Raw genomic sequence first — 23,230 nt, forward strand, 5'->3', positions numbered from 1 at the left:
ACTACTACTCACACATATGCTTGCAACACAAGCAATACCACTCATCCACTACTTCTTAAGTAAGCAAGAAGTATCAAACAAATAAGAAATTATGAGAATGAAGAAAATCACTCATAAATAACATCATCTAAGCTATATCAATAAGTTCCACAATCAATTCATTCTATCATTCATCTACCAACAAGCATAGTAGACTCATAACTAACGGCCGATTGGATCGACCTGCTCTGATACAACTAAATGTGACACCCTCTACCCCAACATAAATATAGAAAAATTATAAAAAAAAACATATTCTCGGGTTAAATAAAATCTTTAGAATTAAAATAATAGTTCCATTAACATAAGAGTAGAGAATTCACATTCGTAAACTTAAATCATGGTCAAATGCAAAATTTATAGCAAAAAGAAACATGAGCCTTTCTAAAAAAAATACAATAATGAAATCCTAAACTAAGCCTAGCTATGCCTCAATGTCACATATCCTATTAGAGTATGCCCAACTAAAGCTTAAGCCTCATCACCAACATCCTCATGCTGATGATCACCTACAACAAAATTTAAACACATACAAAGAACAATAAGGGAGTGAGAAATATCTCACTCAGTTCCAGATGTATAAATAAAAGTTAGGTAACACACACACAAATCATACAAGCACAGTCATAACTACTCATTAATTAGATGCAAATTCAATTTTTACATATAATACATACACAATCATTCATCATGCAAGGATGTCATGGACTCGACTCATAGATGCATGCATGTGGCGCCAGTCATGTGTCTCATAATCATACATCATAGCTTGTTACATCATTGGTGACCCTAAGGTACACCTTGTTAGCTTGTTACATCATGGGTGACCCTAAGGTACACCTTGTTAGCTTGTTACATCATGAGTGACCCTAAGGTACACCTTGTTAGCTTGTTACACCGTTGGTGATCCTAAGGTACACCTTGTTAGTTCATATATGCACATGATGCATGTCAGACGTTCACAAACTCATGGACTCATCACTTCACTTGTCATGGAATTTCTTGTCTTATTACATTTCACATTCTCATAGTCATAACTTATTACATCTAATCACATTTCACATCCTCATAGTCATAGTGTTCACATTAGCACATTCTCATTCACATCATGTCTCATGTCATTTGTTCATATTTCACATAGTCATACTCATAATTGTTCCTCATAGGGTTTCGCAAAGGAACCCACAAAGCACTCTAATTTATATCAAAACATATCTAATTTTGAAATCAAATACATATATACACTCTACATCACACAATGAACGCAACAAAGCATTCAGAAAACAAAATAAAAAATATTCATATTTTGTCTGTTTCTCATAGGGTTCTCTTAGGAACTCACAGAGCACTATAATTCATATCAAAACATATTTATTCTCAAAATTAATTACATATTCATACATTACATCCAACATGGAACACAACAAAACAATTACAAGACAAAACAGAAAACATTCATATTTTGCCTGTTCCTAGAAGCATGCATTAGGCAAGGGATTAGGGGCCAATCCTACTACCCAAAAATTATTCCCACACTCTCGAGCACAAGGTTTCTCACTCCCCCCTTACCTGGATAAGCAGAAGACGAAGTTAGAGCGAAATTTGGTTGATCTCCTTCTCTTGGTTCTCCTTGATCTTCAAAGACTGTGTCTAGAAACAGTGTTAGGGTCTACTATTTATAGATGTCAGGAGTGGCCAGAACTGCTTGTTTCAAATTCGAAACGGCCCTTTCTGGATCCTTTAATCATGTGTTAACTTGGCATTTGGAACGACCCGTTCTAAAACCAAAATAGTCCTTTCTGGAGTTGGGTTTTAACACACAACGACCATATTTGGAACGACCCGTTCTCAACTTTGGAATGGCCCGCTCCCAACTAGGGTTATAGGGCATTTTGGTGGTTTGGAACGGCACGTTCCAGTTTGGGAATGACCCGTTCTAGGCTACCAAAAATAGGTCTTTTTATTAGTTTGGAACGACTTGTTCCAGTTTGGGAACGACCTGTTTTGGGCTACCAAATCACCCTTATTGGGCTTTGAGCCTTCGTATAATCTGTGAAAATCGGGGTGTTACATCTAACCTAAGGTTCCATGCATCCAAACTTATAAGTAATGATCAAGAGTTATTCTTCAACTATATAGACTTGAATAAAATTAAACATTTAACTTATATCTATTTCTCCAAGCTTACTAGTTTTCTCCTAATTTCCTTGATTTCCTCTTTTCTTTCTTCTTTTTCTTCCTTTTATCTTCTTCCTTTCTTCCTTTTTTCTTAAAATTTTAGTTGCCTACTCCTTGTTTTCCTCCTTGGTTATGGAAAAGATGAGGTATTTATGGGTGTTTCTTTGGCTTGGTTTATGTCTTATTATTAAGGGTTGTTGGTGAGTTTTTTGGTGTGGTTTCTCCTATTTATACTAGTCTCCACATCCATTCTCAAATCTTCTAGATTTATAGATATTTCTTGATATTTTATAGGATATTTTAATCACATGGTGATTAGCTATCCATGTTATATAATATTTATAAGACTTTCTAGAATTTCTTTGAATTATTTAAGTATCTTAATGGTTAAGTTTGTAATTTATTTAATCATATGATGATGAGATGTCCACTTTCTAGAATTTTGTGGAGTTATTTAGTTATCTTAATGGTAAAGTTTTCAATTCATTTTAATCATATGGTGATTATGTCTCCCTTTTCTTTAGAATTTTTTTAATACCCTAGAATTTTGTAGAATTATTTAAATATCTTAATGGTTAAGCTTCCAATCTATTCTAGATTTCCATTTTAATTTGTAGAATTTTATAGAAAAATTGTAGAGTTATTTAAGTATCTTAATAGTTAAGATTCCAACCCATTTAATCATTTGGTTAGGTATTTACTTTAGAGAGTTTTGTAGAACTTTATACAACATTGTAAAATTATTAAAATATCTTAAAAATTAATTATAATTTTGAGAAAATAATATCATCATTAGAATGTTCACCATTAAAAACATAAAATTTGGTCTCTTGATCATCTATTAATCATGCTAATTAATATTAATAAAATTAATTATAATTTTCTTATGTGTCATAATTTGATTGGTTGATACTTGTATTTTAGTTTAACCTAACTAGACATTTTTATTAATTATTCTAAGCATAATATATTGATGATAAAATTATTTAGATTCTATTGAACAATTTTTTTCATAATTTTATAACTTAAGGTTTTAGTAGAATAATTTTCTCATGTTAAATCCTTAATAAATTTCTATAAATTTTAATATAGAGATTTTATCTGTTAACTATATTTATTCTTAATCTGCACTCTATGAATTATCATTTAGGTTATAGATTACTTAAAAAAATTTCAACCTAGTTATCCACATTTTACAACATGCATGGTCACAACCCTGTTTGAGAAAATAGTTAATTTAGACAATAAAATATATGTCACTGAATTTAGAAAATCTTGCTAGATAATACTATATAAATTTCATTCGCAGTAACTTACTTAATGTTTAATAAATATTTATCACAATAAAACATATAATAATTTACAAAAGTTATATAGATAAATAGTTTCAAAAATTAATATGTTACAAAATGTGTTTTTACCAAATTATCACTTCTTATCTAATTAAAAGACTATTTATCACATTTTTGGTACAAATGAGGATGAACTATTGTGTGTATTAGTTAGAAATGACTTTTTAGATAACTTTGCAACTTCAAGATAATTGCTTGTCAATTTAACCTAGTGAAACTTATCAATTTAAACAAAAACATCATACCATGAGCTTATCATTATGTAAGAACATTGTATATTTAAAGCAAACAATAAATCAACCATATATACAATTTTATATCCTAACATACTTCAATCAATCAATTTTTCACATAAGCCAATTTTACAAACATGGTCTAAAACAAATAATAAATCAAATTTGTTGAACTATTAATGCAAATTTTTTACATTTAACAACAAAAGCATTGGTCAACCAAGACTAGATTCATCTCATATACCTATTTCATTTCTTATAAGATAAAGTATATCTTTAGGGAGGGACCTGGTGAAAATGTTTGTTAGTTGACTAGTTATATAAACAAGTTTTATTGTACAATCATCTTTTTAGATGTGGTCTCTAAGGAAGTGATGTCTTATCTTTATGTATTTGGTCATAAAGTGTATAATGTTGATTTTGGTAAGATTTTATAGTATTAGTATTGTCACACTTTAAAGAAACGTGATATAACTCTACACCGTACACTTTAAGTTGTTTTATCTATAATAGTTGAGCACAACAACTCCTAGTTTCAATGTTTTAGCTTTAATTAAGGATAAAACAACACATGTTCTCTTCTTGCTTTGTCAAGAAACGAGAGCACTTCCAAGCGAGTATTAAGTACAATTAATGTGTTTCCTACCAAGTTTGCAATTTGAAAGTGAGTTTGAAAATCTAACTAAACTTTTAACAACCCGATTTTCACAGATTGAACGAAGGCCCAAAGCCCAATAGGGGTAATTTAGTAGCCTAGAATGGGCCGTTCCCAAATTGGAACGGGCCGTTCCAAACTACTAAAATGAGAGTGATTTAGTATCTCAAAACGGATCGTTCTAATATTGGAACGGGCCGTTCCAAAATACTAAAATTGCCTACAAATCTTAACTGGGAATGGGGCGTTCCAAATTATCAAAAAGGCTTGTAATCCTAGTTGGGAACGGGCCGTTCCAAATATGACCGTTGTGGGTTAAATGCAACCCCAGAATGGGCCGGTCTGGTTTGAGAGCGGGCCGTTCTGGTTTGAGAACCGGTCGTTCTGGATGTGAAATTTTACACATAATGTAAGAGTCCAGAACGAGCCGTTTTGATTTCGAAACGGGCCGTTCCGGCGACGCCTGATGCCTACAAATAGAGAGCTCTGGCACTTCCAAAAAGCACACCTTTCAGTTCTGACTTCTTTCAGTTCTGACTTTTCCTTCTACACTCTTTGAAGATTGAGGGGCACTCAGAGGATGAGACCAAGGAGATCTCTGTTTTAGTTTCAACTACTACTTATCGAGGTACGGGGGAAAAAGGATTATTTGTATGTAAAGTTATATGAGGGAATTGGGTAGAAGAGGAAGCTCGTAGGATTATGAGTAATTTTATAATTATTTCTATTTGGAGAATTATTGGTATTATGAGATTCTGTATGTGTTTAGGATTATGAATATATGATTAATTTGTAAAAATGATGCTTTAGGAGAGAGAACGACATCGTAGAAAAGTGCCTGTGAGTTAGGTTTGTGGAAAAATTGGGGGTTTTACTATTCGAGTTAAGATTATAGTAAATTAGTGATTTAATGGAGTATTATATTAATTTATAAATATTATTGTTATATTATATGGTAAAAATTGATAATCTAGATGAGGATTCATGGTGAATTGCTTGAGGAGTACGTGAACCACTATTTTGTATGGATTTTGTATACGTGTTGTGGAATTGAGTTATGGAATGTGAATGTGAATGTGAATGTGAATGTGATTGTGATTGTGGTTCCTCACACTATGACTAGGGGTGGCACGACCTTGGGCAAGAGATGCTACAAGTGTGACCTTGGCATAGTATGGGATGGTTGATTCCTCATGCTTATGTCGGGGGTGGCACGACCTTGGGCAAGAGATGTTACAGGCGTGACCTTGACATAGTGTAGGATGTGTGATTTCTCATGCTTATGTCGGGGATGACACGACCTTGGGCAAGAGATGCTACAGACATGACCTTGGCATAGGGTGGGATGTGTGAGACAATTAATACTTGTGTCGGGGGGTGGCACGACCTTAGGCAAGAGATGCTACAGACGTGACCTTGACATAGTATGAGAAGGGTGATTCCTCATGCTTATGTCGGGGGTCGCACGACCTTGGGCAAGAGATGCTACAGACGTGACTTTGGAAAAGAGTTAATTGCAAGATTTGTGACGGATTGATGTAATTATGAATTGTGATGTGAAGATGTTGCATGATTGATAGAATTAGGATATATAGAAATCCTTGTAAATACTTCATTAAGTAATGAGTTATGATGAGACGATATTGTGGATTTTCCTTGTGTGCTTTGCATATAGATGTTTTTTTTTCTCACCGTATAATTTGTGAATGTTTTAGGTGAAGAAGATCCAGCTATGAGTGACATCCAGAATGTCAACAGTTGAATTATGAGTATGCTCTGATATTGTGACATCGGGGTAGAGGATTTGTAGGACATGGAATTTTTATATGGATTTAGAGTTGTATTTATTATTTTTAAAAACAATTTGTAAACTCTTATGTTTTATTTTATAATGTTCATTTTCAATCATTTTTGGATATTGAAGAACATTTGTGAATGTTTTTATGTGAACCCTTTTACCAATGTTGAAAAATTTATTTCCTTAATTATTACATTATTACGATATATGTGTTGGGGGTAGTAAGGATGTCACAAAACTTATACCAATTCTACTAAGAAACTACACTCATATGTTTCTAGCTCCCTTAAGATATTTCATAATCCTCTTTAAAATAATTAAATGAAATTCTTTTGGATTAACTTGTATCTAAAACAAAGTTGAACATTATATCATGTTTGCCTTTTTCATCCAAATTCAAGTAGCATGAAATAGACCAACTTTTTATCCCAAAAATCTTTGACAATTCATTACAATATTTGAATTGATAAAGGAATGTGCCATGCTTTAATTGACTAACTTATAGTCCTAAAGAAAAAGTCAACTTTGTAATATAGAAAGAATGATTATAATAGATAGAATATTTGTTAATGTATCTTAAAATTTAAGTTGTCAATCTGTTTTTAAGTTTGATTCAATGACAAAAGTTAATAAATAACCTTTAATTATTAAATTAATATAAAAGAAATTCTAATAATAAAATCATTTATTATAACTTTTAAAATAATAATGTTATAAAAAGAAAAACTATTAAAGAAAAATAAATGATCCTTAAATATTTTTTTTAATTGTGATCATCTTTATATAAAGGCCAGAAAAAGTAATAGAATATTTTATCAAAAAGTAGAAAAGATAAATAACTCTTACATGTCAATTTTTCACAATTTAATTATTATACTTATATTATAAAAAATATTTTTAAAATTGAATCAGTCATTAAATTAGTTTAGACACTAATTCAAGATTCAATAATTGAACCTTGACCAAATCGATATTAATGAAATAATAATAATAATAATAATTTATTATTATTATTATTAATATAAAATAATATTAAATAAATATAATATTATTATTTTATAATACTAAAAATTAAAATTAAAATATTATTTACATGTTCTTAATATTTAATACATACGTAAAATTCTTAACTAAATATAATATTATATTTAAATTTAAATTTTAATTAAATATAATAATGTCCATTAATAATAATAATAAGTTTATATATAAAATAAAAATTATAAATTTAATATAATATAAATTATAAAAAGATAAAGATATTAAAAATTATAAATTAACATAAATAATTAAATTATATTTATATGAAAAGTATTAAAAATTAATTATTCTAATTTATACTTTTTTATTTAATATGTATTTTTATTAAAAATATTTTAAATTAATTTTGTAAAATTTTAAAAAATATTTGGATCGATTGAAACCATTTAACTTTTTTTAACCAATTTACTGATTCTTGTTGGTTCTTAACTAATTTGTTGCAAAATGATGATTTTGGACCAATTGAATTAGTTTAGAATTGGTTTTCGATCGTATTGGTTCAGTCTATTTTTGATAATTAGAATAAAAAATAAAATAAAAAATTTAGTAAGCCAAGACATTCTAATATAATACCTAAGTGTGTCCTTAATTTGTAATTATACTAAATATTTAAAGATTTTTTTTATACTATACAGTGATTTTATTCTATTCGAACATAATTATTTTTACATAAAATATGCATTCTTTACTAAAAAAAAAATACTAATATATTTATTTTCATGTATAAATATATCAAATTGTGCTTTGAAAATTCAAGTAAACCTCTATATCGAACCAAGAGCAAAAACAATTCCTTTAAATTGATTGTTTGCCTTTGTAACACTTAGATCTTAATTTCCTCTCATTCTAAACTCCACAATTTCCTTCAAAAGTGAGCATGCGCTTAATTATCTCATTAATTATTTCATAGCCATTACTTCAATGATACTAGGCCTTTCATTCCAATTATGCCAATTGGAGACCATATTTATGACTAATTAAATTTCCCCCAAAAAAGCAAAAGTGGGAGTAATTAATTGGTGAAGACCATAAAATAAAATAGGAAAAAGAAAATAAATAAATAAAAAGAAAAGAGGAGAAAAGAAATTGACGAGTGTGTAATATTCACAAAATTGAGGGAGAGTTAGTTGTTGTAGATTACCCTTTTTCTTCGGTGTGTGTCGAGAAAGAGCAGAGTAGATAATAGGAAGAAAGTAAAGAGTTTTTCTTTTTCAGTTTGAGGTCACTCCCACCGATGACTGATCAATGATCATTAACCCCTTTTCTTCAATCGCCCCAAAAATTTCTTCTTTCTCTATCTATCTTCTATTCTACATCACCACCACCCCAAGCAAAAAACGCGTGAACGAACACGCAAAAACCCTATCACCCCACACTTCCCTTTCTTGGATCTGTAGATCTAACGTTGTTGCATCACGTAATTGTTGCTGTGTTTCTTCTGCAACCTAGTACACCTCTTTCCAACAACTCTATGCTTTCATTTATTGTTTATTCACTTATTTATTGTGTATTATTTATATTTATGTTTCCAGGTGCTGTTTTGTTTTTGGTCCTGTGACTTCACTGAAATTCAATTGAACCTTGAATATCTCGGATTTTAATGTTTGAAGTTTGAAATTGATTGGTAGGAGTAGCGTAGATAGGTATATATTGTGATTTATATAAAATAGGTGAGGCAGGGTTTGTGGATTTTGAAGGGGTGTTGGGGTTGGGGTTGGGGTTGGGGTTGGAGCATCCATTTGTGGATGTGAAGGAATTGGTGGTTGTTTTGGGGTGAAATGAGGGATGCTATCAAGGTTGATGGACTTTCTGACTGCCTGCTGGCGGCGAAGATCCTCCGACGGCAAGGGTTCCGAGGTTTCGGGGAAGAAGGAGGGGCTGCTGTGGTACAAGGATGCCGGGCAGCACTTGTTTGGTGAATACTCAATGGCTGTTGTTCAGGCCAACAACTTGCTTGAGGATCAGAGCCAGATTGAGTCTGGCCCTCTTAGCTTGCTTGACACTGGCCCTTATGGTACCTTTGTTGGGGTGTATGATGGCCACGGTGGACCTGAGACGTCGCGCTACATTTGTGACAATCTCTTCCAACATCTAAAACGTAATGGCTTTTTATTTTTCATGTTATGATGACTCTCCATGTTGTAGAGAGATTCACAGGTGTTCTATGCCGTTGAGTGTGTATCACATCAGATTGTTGGCTATAGCATGGAGCAAGAAAATTGATGTTTGATGGCCCCAAAAATTGATGTGGTACATTTTCAATAGTCTGGAGCATGAAAATTGACTTGCTCTAGGAGCACCTATGAATTTCTGTTCTACTAATTACTCAATGTTGCTTGTGAACATTTGTATTGACGTGTGTGTATTTTTTAAGGATTTGCATCTGAGCATAAGTCCATGTCTGTGGAGGTTATTCGGAAAGCGTACCAAGCCACAGAAGAAGGTTTCTTGTCAATTGTTACCAAACTGTGGCCTATGAATCCCCAAATTGCTGCTGTGGGATCTTGTTGTTTGGTTGGTGTGATTTGTGGCGGTACCCTCTATATTGCTAACCTTGGTGATTCCCGTGCTGTGCTTGGGCGGGTTGTCAGAGCAACTGGGGAGGTTTTAGCAATCCAGCTTTCATCAGAGCATAATGTGGGCATAGAATCTGTGAGACAAGAGATGCATTCTTTGCATCCAGATGACTCAAAAATTGTGGTTCTAAAGCACAATGTATGGCGGGTGAAGGGTCTGATACAGGTAAGTGTTACATGTGAATCTTGGTGATTAGTTTTTATGAACAAGGCAATCCACATGTTTCCCAAATACTTCTGTTCTTTTGTTTTTTGAATTGGAAAATTTAATATATTGTCTTCAATCTATCAAAAACTTGATGTGATATGTTATTAGACTACATATTTTCAGTATTTTCTATTTTAAGTTTAGGGGATATATGCAAATCTAAATTATGTCTTATGTGATTATGGTGACCTTTTTTAAGTATTTGGATTATGTGATATGTTGACTGACTCCTCAGTCTTCAGAGTTGGTCCACTGTGCATAGGCTTTGCTCTGTTGTGCATGAGTTATGGTCACGTTTTGGTTTATTTATTTATTTATTTCATTTTTAATAATTTTTTAAGCTATTTGTCTTTTTTGTCTGGAAATATAATATTTAAAATGGTTTTAATTTAGTAATGTGATTGAAATTGTGATTTTCTTAAATGCCAAGTACAAAATATATTGTCTCAATATTGCTAATCATATAATTGGAAAGGAGTTTTTAATCTTTGAATATAAACATCTACCATAATTAGTTAAACCATTTTTATTGAGATATATAAGCGCTGAAAATCTATTTACCCTCTGTGTGAATAATCTATTTTTATCAGATTAGTTAGGTTTAAGTTATTTTTAGATCTGTGCAAACATCATTAGAGGTATAAGTAGTGTTTTTTTTGTGGGTGGGTTGGGGGGGGGGGGGGGGAGAGTTCTTGTATTTTCAACCAGATAAATGAGAGATTGAAGTAATATGACATATTTTAATCATAGATTATATTGTAGCCTTGTGCAACCCATTTATTGGTATAAAAAATTGTCATATTATTACAGTAGTTAATAGATGAAAGCTGAGGATCTTTTTGGTAGATGCATTGCTTATGATCTAATTAATATATATATTATATTACAACATTAGGGTTATTCATTTGTTATTTAGTTTTGTTATAGTATTGATAGTTTTATAATTTTATTGTGCTACACTAATACTTCACTTAGACTAGTAATATAACTAGGAATATTTTTTTTAATAAATTAATGCTACAAAGCTTTTAAAATTTATCAAAAGTTTAATGGAATTCTGCTAGATTCTATTCAAGAATGGTTGTTAGATAAGATAAAGTGGTAGGGACCACTAACACCTATCAAACTCATCCTGTCAAAAAATTCTAGCTTATCTAGCATTTTCTTTATTAATATATATATATATATATATATATATATATATCATATATATCATATATATCATATATCATATCATATCACATCAATCAGATATATTCTTTCTTTTCCATCAAATCCCTGTAATTTCAACTTGGTTAGAGTTCTACCATCTTCCTTGACCTAATATCATCACTATTTTGCTGCTGCCAGTGCTGAATCCAAAATTTGAAACTCCATTTGTTCAGTGACTTGATTTCCTTTCTTTTTTGTTGTTTGACCTTGTTTTTTTGGTTATGTTTATGCATCACTTTTATGTGCTCTATCCTTTTGTTTGTTTCTATTAGGGCCGTTTAGAGCTTATTTGGTTGCTGAATTTTGTCTACTGTTTAGTTCTGCAGTTGTGTTCTTATTGTATTTTCTTCTAGAAGCTAGCTATTAATCGAGTCAATTCAAGTAGTTTGAGAGAATTCAAGCCTAAATCAATTTTCCACTTCCCAGACATGTTTTAGATGGTTTGTGTCTTCTAAATTCAAATTTGAGGTTATTCTTGCTGATTGAAGTTTCTAAGTATCTTTTATTTAGTGAATTTGGAGAAATTTGGGACTTGTATTACTGTTTGCTGGGGAATTTTCACTACCCGTCATTCCAATTGTTGTCTCTTCCTCCTCAGCTAAGGCCAAATGCAGCTGCTTTTATGGTTGTGTCATTCCAGCTATTTTGTTGAGCTATTTTTCATCCTGGATTTCCTACAGCCGCTCATGGGTTTTGCTTCCTCACTGTGGTCCTTTTATTTTTATTTTAAAGTGAAAGAACTTTTTAAATTGAAGAAACATTAAAAGTTTGTGATATTTCTATAAGATTTTTGACAAAAAGGGAAAAAGCCTAAAAAATGTTATAATGCTAGAAAAAATTAGCTTCTGGGAAAAATATTTAAAGATAAGGTAATCATAAAAGTGTTTTTTTAATCTTATCCAAATACATCCTTTATTCTTTAAAATGACTCTTGAATTGTAAAAGCTATGCTCGTCTTCCTTACTTATTTTGAGTGAATACGATTGAACAGTTGAATGTGTTATTTATACTATTTGTTTCATGATTAATTGTGAAATTTATATAGTAAAAGATTTCTAATAACTATGGAACATGTAAAAATCATAATGGTAGCTCACATGCTGCATCTAAAGAAAATGATGAAATTATATACTTTTAGAGTTGCTGGATGCTTGTGTGGCTGTTGATCACTGATATCTAAAACGAAGGAAAACTTTTATGGCTAGATCCTATTATGGTGGTCTTATACCCTGATGTGATTTTGCTACACATCAATTTTCATATGTTAGATCTCTGGATGGAAATGGTGTTTATAAATGTTATTGTGAGATAGGGTTGGTCTAGGTATATATTGTTTGAGGTGTTGAAAGGGTTTCATTGGGTTTCTCCAAGGTGGGAAAAGCAAAATTTATCTGATTTTACAAGAACTTGATGTAAATTATATTCATTTTGAGCTGATCAAGGATGTTCACCTTTATATACTATGGAAACTGACAACCTACTATTCCTTAAGGATGGTGTATGTAATTGCGCTTGCCATGGTATATCAATTAAGATTTGAGTCATCTGTGGTTTAATTACAAAAATTTGTAGTACGCTTAGGAATGGTGTGGGTAGGGACAGGTTTATGCTCAAACCCGAACCTGCCCTCCAAGAAAATATTTAAACTCACATTCTACTTGCCTGCTCTGCACTTCAGAAAATTTTTAAATTATATTTATTACAAACTTAAAATAATCTATCTATTATATTAAGGATAAGTGTTGAACTAGCAAAGATAAATTAATGTAATTGACTTTATCAGTAACACAGTCAATTAAGCAAAATGTTTTAGATAAGGAGTGCAGGACTGCTGGGTGAGTAAACGCCTAAACCTGCATCTGTGCTAATTTCATGATTCAAAGTTCTTCCAACAAAGCAAATGAAAGAAATGAACATAAAGGATACTAATTTCAGGGAATTTGGTCTCCATATAATGATGTTAAATTATATAGGTTATGTTTGGCCCCAATTTTTTTGGCTTAAAAGTTACTTTAAAATTAAAGCTCAAAATAAGAGCTTCAAAACAGACTAGAAATTGTTTATTTTTTTCACTTCTTTTAGCTTAAGAGATAGAGTGGAGAAGGAGTGGGGAGAGAGTCAGAGATAGAGTGGGAAGAGAGAGGAGAGAAAAGAGAGCGAGGGGGGAGTGAGAGAAAGAGAGGTGAGAGACAGAGAGGGGGAGAGAATGGGAGAGGAAAGTGAGTGAGAGGGGAGCAGAGCTAGAGTGAGAGAACATGAGGAGAGAGAAAGAAAAGATGGCAACTTTTTGCTAAAAGCTCCTTCTTCTGGCCTTTTATAAAATGCTACTTGTTTCCCTTCTACTTTACTTTATACGAGCCTTTTAGAAAATGTGTTTCGCCCAATAAAACTTATATAAAAAGCTTGAGCAAACATTACCTTAAACTTATCATGTATAATACAACTTATGAAATTTTTATGTAACAGATCTCTAGATCCATTGGTGACGTGTACCTAAAAAAGGCAGAGTTCAACAAGGAACCTTTGTATGCTAAGTTTCGTCTCCGGGAAGCTTTTAAGAGGCCCATTTTGAGCTCTGACCCATCAATTTCTGTTCATGAACTTCAACAGGATGATCAATTTCTCATATTTGCTTCTGATGGCCTCTGGGAACACCTTAGCAATCAGGATGCTGTTGATATAGTTCAAAATAATCCACACAATGTAAGATAAACGTAGTGTATGGTTGTTTCTATTTTGTTGTTTTTTATTGCTTAGTTACTGTAGTTTTGTCCAGTCATAACTTACATGCCCATAATCGGTAGTTTCAAATGAGTTTAGTTGATATAGCTGATTCATGATTTTAATCATGTACTATGTCGGAGCATTTAGCGTTTGATTTTCCTACCATGCTTTTTCAGGCACTAATGTGTCATTACTGTTTTCCTTTAGGTCATCTCCTCATGTACAAGTTACTGGTTACAGTCTTGGACGTTAAAATGGAGAGGCTGTTATATTTATTTTGTAGATTGGCAAAAACTTACTTAAATTGCTTACCATGCACAATTTGAATAAAAATAGATTTATTAACCAAGGTCAAACACCTAAAATAGTAGCACCAGAGAGAAAGATAAATGCTGGCATTACTTGCTTTTTGTCTTGCAGGGAATTGCTCGGAGGCTCATCAAAGCTGCTTTACAGGAAGCAGCAAAAAAGAGAGAGATGAGGTACTCTGATTTGAAGAAAATTGACCGCGGTGTCCGCCGACATTTCCACGATGATATCACAGTTGTAGTTGTATTTCTTGACACCAATCTTGTCAGCAGAGCCAGCTCAGTAAGAGGTCCTCCTTTATCAGTGAGAGGAGGTGGTGTTCCCCTACCTTCTAGAACTTTGGCTCCCTGTGCTGCACCTATGGAAACTTAGTTCAGGTTGATGAAGCTGCCTGTATCATCTGTTATGCTTGTATCTAGTGTTGTACTCTTAGCAGACATTGAACTCTGGTGAGTGGTGACCCGCCAGATTGTATATCCAATTTAACAGATTGAGAAAATGTTCGGTCAATTAGTACAATGTAACAAGTGACTTGGAGTATGTAGTTTGCGTGAGTAAAGCATCATGAAAGTAGAGCACCAAAGTCAAAGGTGACCTTGAATATTTGATCTTTAAGAGGCAGTCATATGATTGCATCTCATTTACGTAGTTCATGATAACTAGTTTGTCGCACGCAATAGGAAAACTAAATATCCAAAGTTCATATTGCCTGTTATCCTTATTTATTTTAGGTTATGTTTGACACAAGGCTAATACCCTTAAGGACGATGAATAAGAATTTTGGATCTGGTAGTAGCTACGGGAGATATGGGTACGTAATATTTGCCAATTTTAAATGGGAGTATTAAGTGTTTCTATCACATTATGTTGGTATATATTTATTTTTCACACAGCAAAGTTTGATGTAATGTGAAATTATTGAATTTGATAATTACATTTTCTGACTTGAGAATGCCGGGGATAATACGACTTAAGAATAGCAACAGTAACTAGATAGCAAAATTTAGTGGTTATTGTTGAAAAGATTAAATATAATTTTTTTATTTATAGAAATTATAATAACAACAATAAAGTTTGGATTTAGCATTATGTAAATTCTATCTCAACTTTTTCATCATTAGGTTGACTCCAGTGGTATAAATGTTTTATGTTTTTCATGAACAGTGTTTATATTTTCAAGTTAATATTTTTTTTGTTTATGTAATATTTTTTTTTAGTGTTTTTATCTCCGCAATGTTTGTATTTTCAAGTTAATATTTTTTTTTTAGTGTTTTTATCTCCGCAATGTTTGTTGAAATTTGTTGTAGTTTTTGTCGGGGTGGTAAGGACTAAGATAAATGTGTTTGGTAAAATTAGTAGATAAGTTTTGAAATTTAGAACGATAAAAATTTAGCAAAAATTTGATAAGTTTTTGGAATTTTGTAGGATGAGAAATTATAGCTTGAATAGGAAAAAATTAGAGTTCATTTTTTTTTGTCAAGTTTTGAGTAAATTGCTCTAGTAATATTCTATCTCCGGGCAATGTATGTACATACACACAAATCACAATGTTGAGCTTCATTGAAGTTATCCATATCAAGTTATCTACATGATTTCCAATATAGGAAAAAGAGTGATGAATGAGATTCACTTAAGGTCATATCATATCTTGAATATGATCTCATTCTCATGTATTCTCCTCAAATTGCTCGTCAATGCTAAAACTACTACTAACTAAATTCTATCCATGTCAATACTAATACTATTATTTTCTAGACACCTTAAGTCTGTGCTCTTAAAGGATAAACTATCAATATCAACATGAAATTTCTGAAATCCAACACCGTTAATACTAACAAAGCTTTGTGAACAATCGTATAAATCAACTGATCCCTGAGACTCTGAATTTGTTGATGGCTGGGATGAGCCAGTTGGTGTAAAGAATTCCTTTGAAGACTGCTTGTTATTGAAGCTATCAGCTGAGTAGAGGGCTTGCTCCAATTCTTGACACACCTGGGTCATTGTAGGTCGTTGTTTTGGTTCTTCAACCACACATCTTAAAGCAAGTTGCCCCATCTTTAGCATAACTTCCATGTTGCATGCCTCACTTTGACATAGTAGATTTGCATCCATGATTCCTTCAACACTACCCTTCTCTAAGCTTGGTCTTGCCTGCATAACATACCAAGCTATACTATTGAATTACAATGATCATCTTTGTTTGTTATCATTTGACAAATGTGACAAACAAAAGACAATTTTTTGTTAATCAAGGTGTGACATAGTTGGTAGATAATTTTATCGACTTATCCCTTAAATATGTGGTCAGGACATTGATCCCTAAAACCCTGATCTATATGGATGGAAGAACATTTATCAAAAGAAGTCAATTCTTTAAATGGATCTCAATACTTCAAGGTATTAGTCTTTAATTTTCGGTTTGAGAATACCGTAGTTAAAAAAAGACAGAAGAGGCAACTCTTTGCATTGGAAGATTGGGGGCCTTTTGCATTGCTTACCCAGTCAATAATATGTTGAATACTTTGTTTTTCAGTGGAATCCACCACAGGTCTAGCTGAAACAAGTTGCAGAAGTATGATACCAAAGCTATAAACGTCACTGAATTTGGTCAAATGAAAGCTTGAACAATAGGCAGGGTCAAGGTACCCTGGTGTCCCCTTAATCTGGCTGCTGACATGTGACTGATCTCCAGTTGGCCCTGATTTTACTAGTCCAAAATCTGAAACCTTAGCCTCAAAACCTTCCCCTAATAGGATGTTACTTGGTTTGATGTCGCGATGTATTATGCTTGGCTTCACCCCTTCATGCAGATAAGCTATGCCTACAAAATGCACCCAGCAATTCTATGTTAATTAGAGGATTTCATGTTGAATCAAGTAAGGACTATCATTTAAAGGACAAACCTCTTGCTGCTCCATTTGCTATGTTTACTCTTTGCTTCCAAGTTAAGCTCATTCTGTTTCCTACAAGAAGCCAACATTCATAGTCTTGAATTTGTTGTGTCAGAATCAAAGATAGGAGTTAATCACTAGTTATCTATTCATCATTGTGGTGCTGATTGAACATTATTGTTAAATTAGATTAGCAGAATTCGTAATGGATAAATATTGATACATCTTAAAAAAAGGACCAAAAGTCGACGTTTTAAAAATAAAAGACTAAAAATGCACTTCTACATATTTATGGGGACGAAAAAATGTTTAAGTCTTAATCAAAAGTGGTCAATGTTTTAACTCGTTCTCCCTTCTTTCTTCATGATTGGATGCAGTGTTTGAGTGAGGAAGCACGTTAGGAGGGGGTGGGGGGATTATTAAGCCTACACATAATAGCTTTGACTATAGTATGGTTTAAGAAGGACAAACAACTTACCCATGATATACTCGAGCAGTGAACCATTTGGAACATATTCATAGACTAGTATTTTGGCTCCACCTCGTTCTGATCAAGGCATAATTAGGCTAAGTAAGCATGAAATTGAGTTGGAATAACTCCCTCACAACGCTGAGAGTTGCTTATACATAAAAATATAAACTACCATTTACAATCAATATCATCATATTAAGAACACTGATTACACAATTATTTTTTTAACTCTATTTTTACTGCACAATTATGTGAGAACTTTTGACTGATTGTCACGTCACCTGGTTCTTCACAATATCCAACCAGACCAATAAGATTCTTGTGCTTTACAGCTGAAAGGAGCCTAACTTCTGCCAAGAACAAAGAAGAAAGCTGTCAAGAATAATAAATTGAATTTTCTTTTCTGTAGGTTCTAAATTGCAAGAATTATCTTCATTGAGGCTAACCATTTCTGAATTCTTCCACAGTTGAGAATGATTCAGAATGAGCTCTCTTGATGGCTAGTGTTCCTTCTAAGTCAAAGGTTCCTTTGTAGACATTTCCAAATGCACCAGAACCCAACAAGCAATCTTGACTAAAATTTTTGGTGGCTCTCTCTAGTTCCTGAAAATCAAAATGCCTTAATGATATTTTGTCATATTTAAAGCTGCTCTGCTCCTTTCCTGCAGATATGAAAAAAAAAAAAAGAAAAAAAAACTTCAAAGATTCAGTGCCACCTTACGTGAAAGAAATACTTGGATTTGTAAGAATTCCTGAGTTCAGTCCCTAATTATTTACCTGGTTGATTTTGTATTTATTTGTGTTAGAATTCATGGTTTCATAGAAGAGAAAATTAGGAAAATAAGATAAACTGAGAATGCAAATACATTGAGAAGGAAAAATGTGTACAAATTAAAGGAATTACATTGATCCGTTTATTTAGACAACAAAACTTACTCTCTAGTCTCTACTAACTGAGTTCTATACAATTATATCTCTAATAATTTGCTTTTACAACTGCAGCTCACCCTCACCTTTCAAAGACTTGAGAAATGGAATGACCTTTCTCCTGAAGAGGAAATAGAGTGAGGCCAGTACCATGGTTGTGAAAATGCCAGCAATAAATTCCAGCAACATCTTATGTGCAGATCCACTCCTATTTTTCAAAGGTGGTTGTGCTATTGCAGGTGGTGAAGATTCCACCAAACAGTGGTAAACATCAAAATTTGCAAACTTATTATGATGCTCTCCAAAACTATAAACTTTCCTTTTGCTAGCTTCAATTGGGACCCATGTTACATAGCAGATTGTTGCATGCCCTTGTTTTTTGAAAGGGCATTCACAATTTGGCTTACTTGGTCATATCTTGGGACGGCATATAAGCCAAAAAAATTCCCATTGTGTAGTAATGAACAACATAATCTGTCATAAAATATCCATTTTCAGCACCAACGAACAGACAATAAAACAAATGGTAACTTATTATTCGCTAAATAAATGACTTTAATAACTTGTTATTTTATGATAGACTTAAACAATTTTTTAGTTTCTATAATATATTCATTGAAAGTTATTAAATGATATAATAAATTGATAAAAAATTTACACTAATATAATTTGATCTTTCCATACACACACATATTTTTATATGTATATATATATATACACAAATATAATTCCTATAAAATTTTATTTTATAATTTTAGTTTTTCTCAAAACAAAAAATATGTTTAAATTTGTCAAACAAGAATGTTTAATTCGAATCAGAAATAGAGTATAATAGTACTATTGAAGAATTAATATTCGTTCCTCTTGTTGCTTTGTGCATGCTTACAAAGTTGAATAGACATGCCGGATAGACTTCAATTTATGTATCCCAGGTTTAAAATTATATATGATAATCATAGTAACATATAGGATTGACCAGGTAAAGATTATTTGATTAGGAATCTGCTAATATCGTTTAGTGTTTGGTTTGGTCCGGATATTTCGTTCATATGTTAGCTTAATTGTTGTAATGGCGTAATCAATGTCATTATTTATAGTTTTTTTTTTGCTTTTGTATTAATTGATCTTGTCATTGTTTATTTTATTTTATTTATTTATTTATAACTAAAAGATATAGTTCTTTCTCATAAATTAGATTATTGTAAAAGTAAAATCTATTTTCAATTGTAACTTCATGTTTATGTTGAGAATCGTAGTTAGTAATTAAAGAACACAGGTTACAAACTATTGTTAACAGTTTTTTTTTTCTTCTTTTTTTACGATACAAGCGTAGGAATATCTATTTATTTATGAATATTAGTAAACTGAATTCGAATTTATATTGTGGACGAAAGCTTTTAACTTATACAATAATTATTAGATTTAATTTGAACCTAATCACATTTAATACAGAACTAAATAGCTCACATTAATATTATTTACTATAAAATTTTAATAATTAAAATTAAAATATCTATTCCAAAATTATAAATAATAGAAAATTAAATATATAATTTACCTAATAATAATATTAAATATTATATAAATACTTATACTCAAATTTATATATTTTAGTTATTAGGATAAGTATCACAAATAATAATTAAAAGAAATAATTTTATAAATATATTGTTAAATTTAAAATAATTCACATTATTATATTTTTATAATACTCAATGATAGAAATAAAAAATAAAATAAAATTATTATGACTTAACGTTTATGTTCCTTAACTAAGTATCGGAATTTGATATCTGCTTTTGACATGAAATCGTGATCAGAAATATCACTTTACTATTTGATGAGAAGGAGTTATACCTCTTTATTAAACCAAAAAATACATGTTGGTTTAAAATATATTTTAGGAACAATATAATAAAAAAGACTTACACTACATATCTATTTTAAGCAAATCATGTGCTAGATAACCAAAAATGACTACCTAACTATTGCATGCAAGATTCTAGCTAGTCCATATACTTAGACAAACAAAACTCAATTGTTTAGTTAAACAACAAAAAACATTACATTCCAATATATCTACCGTCACAGATATACTAGTTGCCCACATCACAACTCTACAACGATATAACACCAGCGGTTATAAATAATATTATTAGAATTTTTTTTATTACATGCAACTTTTATTGCGAATTTTTCATAAAAATTTGTAGGAAACGTTGTTCCTACAAATTTTTCTGCGAAATTTTATCTGCAGGTAATACTTTCGTGGATAATATATTTTTGCGAATTTTAAAATTCGCAGGAAATTTTCTTGCGAAAAAAATTCGCAGGAAAGTTTCCTGCAAAAAAAAATTCGTAGGAAAGTTTTCTGCGAATTTTTTCGCAAGAAATTCTGCAGGAATATTTTTTACGAAAAAAATTAAAGAAATTACTATAAATTCTATCAATAATTCTTCAACTTAAGCATTTGTTTCCATGCCTCCAACATGTGATACATAATCATTTAAATTATAAGATTGTAGATTATAAGTGTAACACTCAACCATACAAATCAACTTGTAAGGTAAGTGTTGCCCCAACTTATATACTCTTTAATTGTTTTATTTTCAATCGTTGTGGGACTTGAAATTTTTTTTAAACATTAAACTTATAAATTCAAATATATTTTTTTTCTTCTGTAGATTAAAATTTGTAGGAAAATCCGCAGGAAAAAAGTTACCTGCAAAATTTTTCTACCATTTAGTAAACATTACTTGCAAATTTATGTTTACAAAAAATCTGCAAGAAACAAAATAAAATTCTTACAATATTTTCAGCAAATTTTTACCATTGAAAGAAATTTCTATGATTATTAAAATTGTAGCAAAATTTGTAAAAAATATCTATAAATTATTTTTCACAAATAAATTCGCAAAAAATTTCTGTAAAAAATTTTTGTAAGAAAATTCGTAAAAAATTTATGTGAATAATATTTTACAAAAAAATTCGCAGAAAAATGATACTGTTCTATTAGTGTGACCTTTTTCTTATGTAATAAGCCCTTTGTACAATTAGGTAACGAAAACCCTTATATTTGTGTACTAGTCAATAAGAGTAATCAAAATTAGTAACCTTGCAGATAGCTAAGACCAACTATCATATTTTATCAATTCTATGACAACATCCAAATTATATTTTTCTCCACAAAACACAATTCTATTTCAACGAGCACAAAATCTATACTAAAGCACAACAAATAGTCCTCCAAAATCTTTATTTTAATATTCCTAACCCATGATAATGTTGAAAGAAATGTTGGATTGGTTCCCAATTAATGATGAACCATCTGCACTCCCAACCAATTATAACTACAATTCCAAATAGATGTTGCAAACCTACACTGAAAAAAAAAGAAGAAAAAAGACGAGACATATATAGTTTCTTCACTGGAATTGCAAAAAGGACAACAACACTCATTAGACAATAATTGAATCTTACGCGTCATTAAATAGGCTCTAGTTGGCAACTTGTAAACAAAGATAGCAATATTAGGTGGTATAAATAAATTCCGTAAGCTTGTGTAAAACATAGAGTAACTGAGTTTGGAGGAAGCAAAGACTTGCACGCCTCCTTGACCGAGTATGTTGCTGCCAAGTTATTTTTCCAAACTAAGGCATCATCTTCATGTTGCCTTAACTGCACCCCTCCAAAGCATACATGAAGAGTTCTACAATAAGAACTTGCCATTAGAACCATGGGTGTTTCCATGTCAAATCCCAAACCCATCAATTGTTTTTCCATACCCCAACACCAATACAATTGCATTTTTTTTCTCTGGATTCATAAAAACCTTCCTACATTTATCAGCAAAACATCCCTCCCCTCCAAAACCACACATCACTCCACCAAATTTTTGGAAGGGGTTCCTTTCCTTATACACATAACAGAGAGAAAAAGTCCATGGCTTGTCTTAGAAGGATCGAATCTACTTAACGAGAGCCACATAAGAATTCAAAGACGAGTCTTGTATGTAACACTCCGAGTTTTACATGTGAGCCACTGCATTTCTCCAGTTTCATTTTCTTTGAAAATCTAGAAAACGATAATATTTCATTTTTAAATTTAGACTATTTTTGAAAATGTTTTCAAACTAGAATAAGAACTAAATGCATTTTCATCCCAAAATTTCATTTTCAGTGAAAATGCAAATAGAAAACAGGCATACCAACCAAACCACCTAAATAAAATATTTTTAAATTAGTTAATTGAAATTTGGAAATAATTAGATGCTTTTGAATAATTATGAGTGATTTTAATTAAATAAGAAAGGTTTACAAAATATTTTAGTAATGGGTTATTAGAGAAATAGGTGTTTTATTATATTTGTTTATTATTAAGAGGAGGGAGTTGGGTTTTAAAAGGGTGGTTTCAAAGTTTGGTCGGTTTCACACTTTTGTTCATACGTTCAAATCCTTTTCTCTAAAATAAAGACATTCTTGAGGAGAATGAGACTATAAGAGCACATTCTGAAAAATAAGGGGGAATAAGTAATTTCGTTCTAGAGTGCAACTTATCTACTGGGTAGTGGGATTGACCCATATCTCGTTTTTTGTTCTTTTATGCTTTATTGGAA

General features: G+C 31.4%; 2 protein-coding genes across 2 annotated transcripts; one reads left to right on the forward strand and one right to left on the reverse strand.

Annotated features, from left to right (window-relative positions):
• Positions 1–8,403: 8,403 nt before the first annotated feature.
• LOC109801837 (putative protein phosphatase 2C 46) lies at positions 8,404–14,928 on the forward strand. The gene is made up of 5 exons (XM_020362972.3): positions 8,404–8,744; positions 8,829–9,394; positions 9,671–10,038; positions 13,759–13,995; positions 14,437–14,928. Exons 2-5 carry the CDS (start codon positions 9,082–9,084, stop codon positions 14,695–14,697), a joined length of 1,179 nt encoding a protein of 392 aa, XP_020218561.1. The 5' UTR covers positions 8,404–8,744; positions 8,829–9,081; the 3' UTR covers positions 14,698–14,928.
• A 925-nt stretch (positions 14,929–15,853) lies between these two features.
• Positions 15,854–22,383, reverse strand: LOC109802827 (putative serine/threonine-protein kinase PBL11). The gene is made up of 8 exons (XM_020364223.3): positions 22,217–22,383; positions 18,702–19,021; positions 18,135–18,350; positions 17,970–18,038; positions 17,695–17,763; positions 17,229–17,288; positions 16,824–17,146; positions 15,854–16,476 (listed from the first exon to the last, which is right to left on the reverse strand). Exons 1-8 carry the CDS (start codon positions 22,381–22,383, stop codon positions 16,039–16,041), a joined length of 1,662 nt encoding a protein of 553 aa, XP_020219812.2. The 3' UTR covers positions 15,854–16,038.
• Positions 22,384–23,230: the final 847 nt, after the last annotated feature.

This window comes from Cajanus cajan, chromosome 5 (genome assembly GCF_000230855.2).
Source record: "Cajanus cajan strain Asha chromosome 5, NIPB_CcT2T_4, whole genome shotgun sequence".
NCBI lineage: Eukaryota > Viridiplantae > Streptophyta > Magnoliopsida > Fabales > Fabaceae > Cajanus > Cajanus cajan.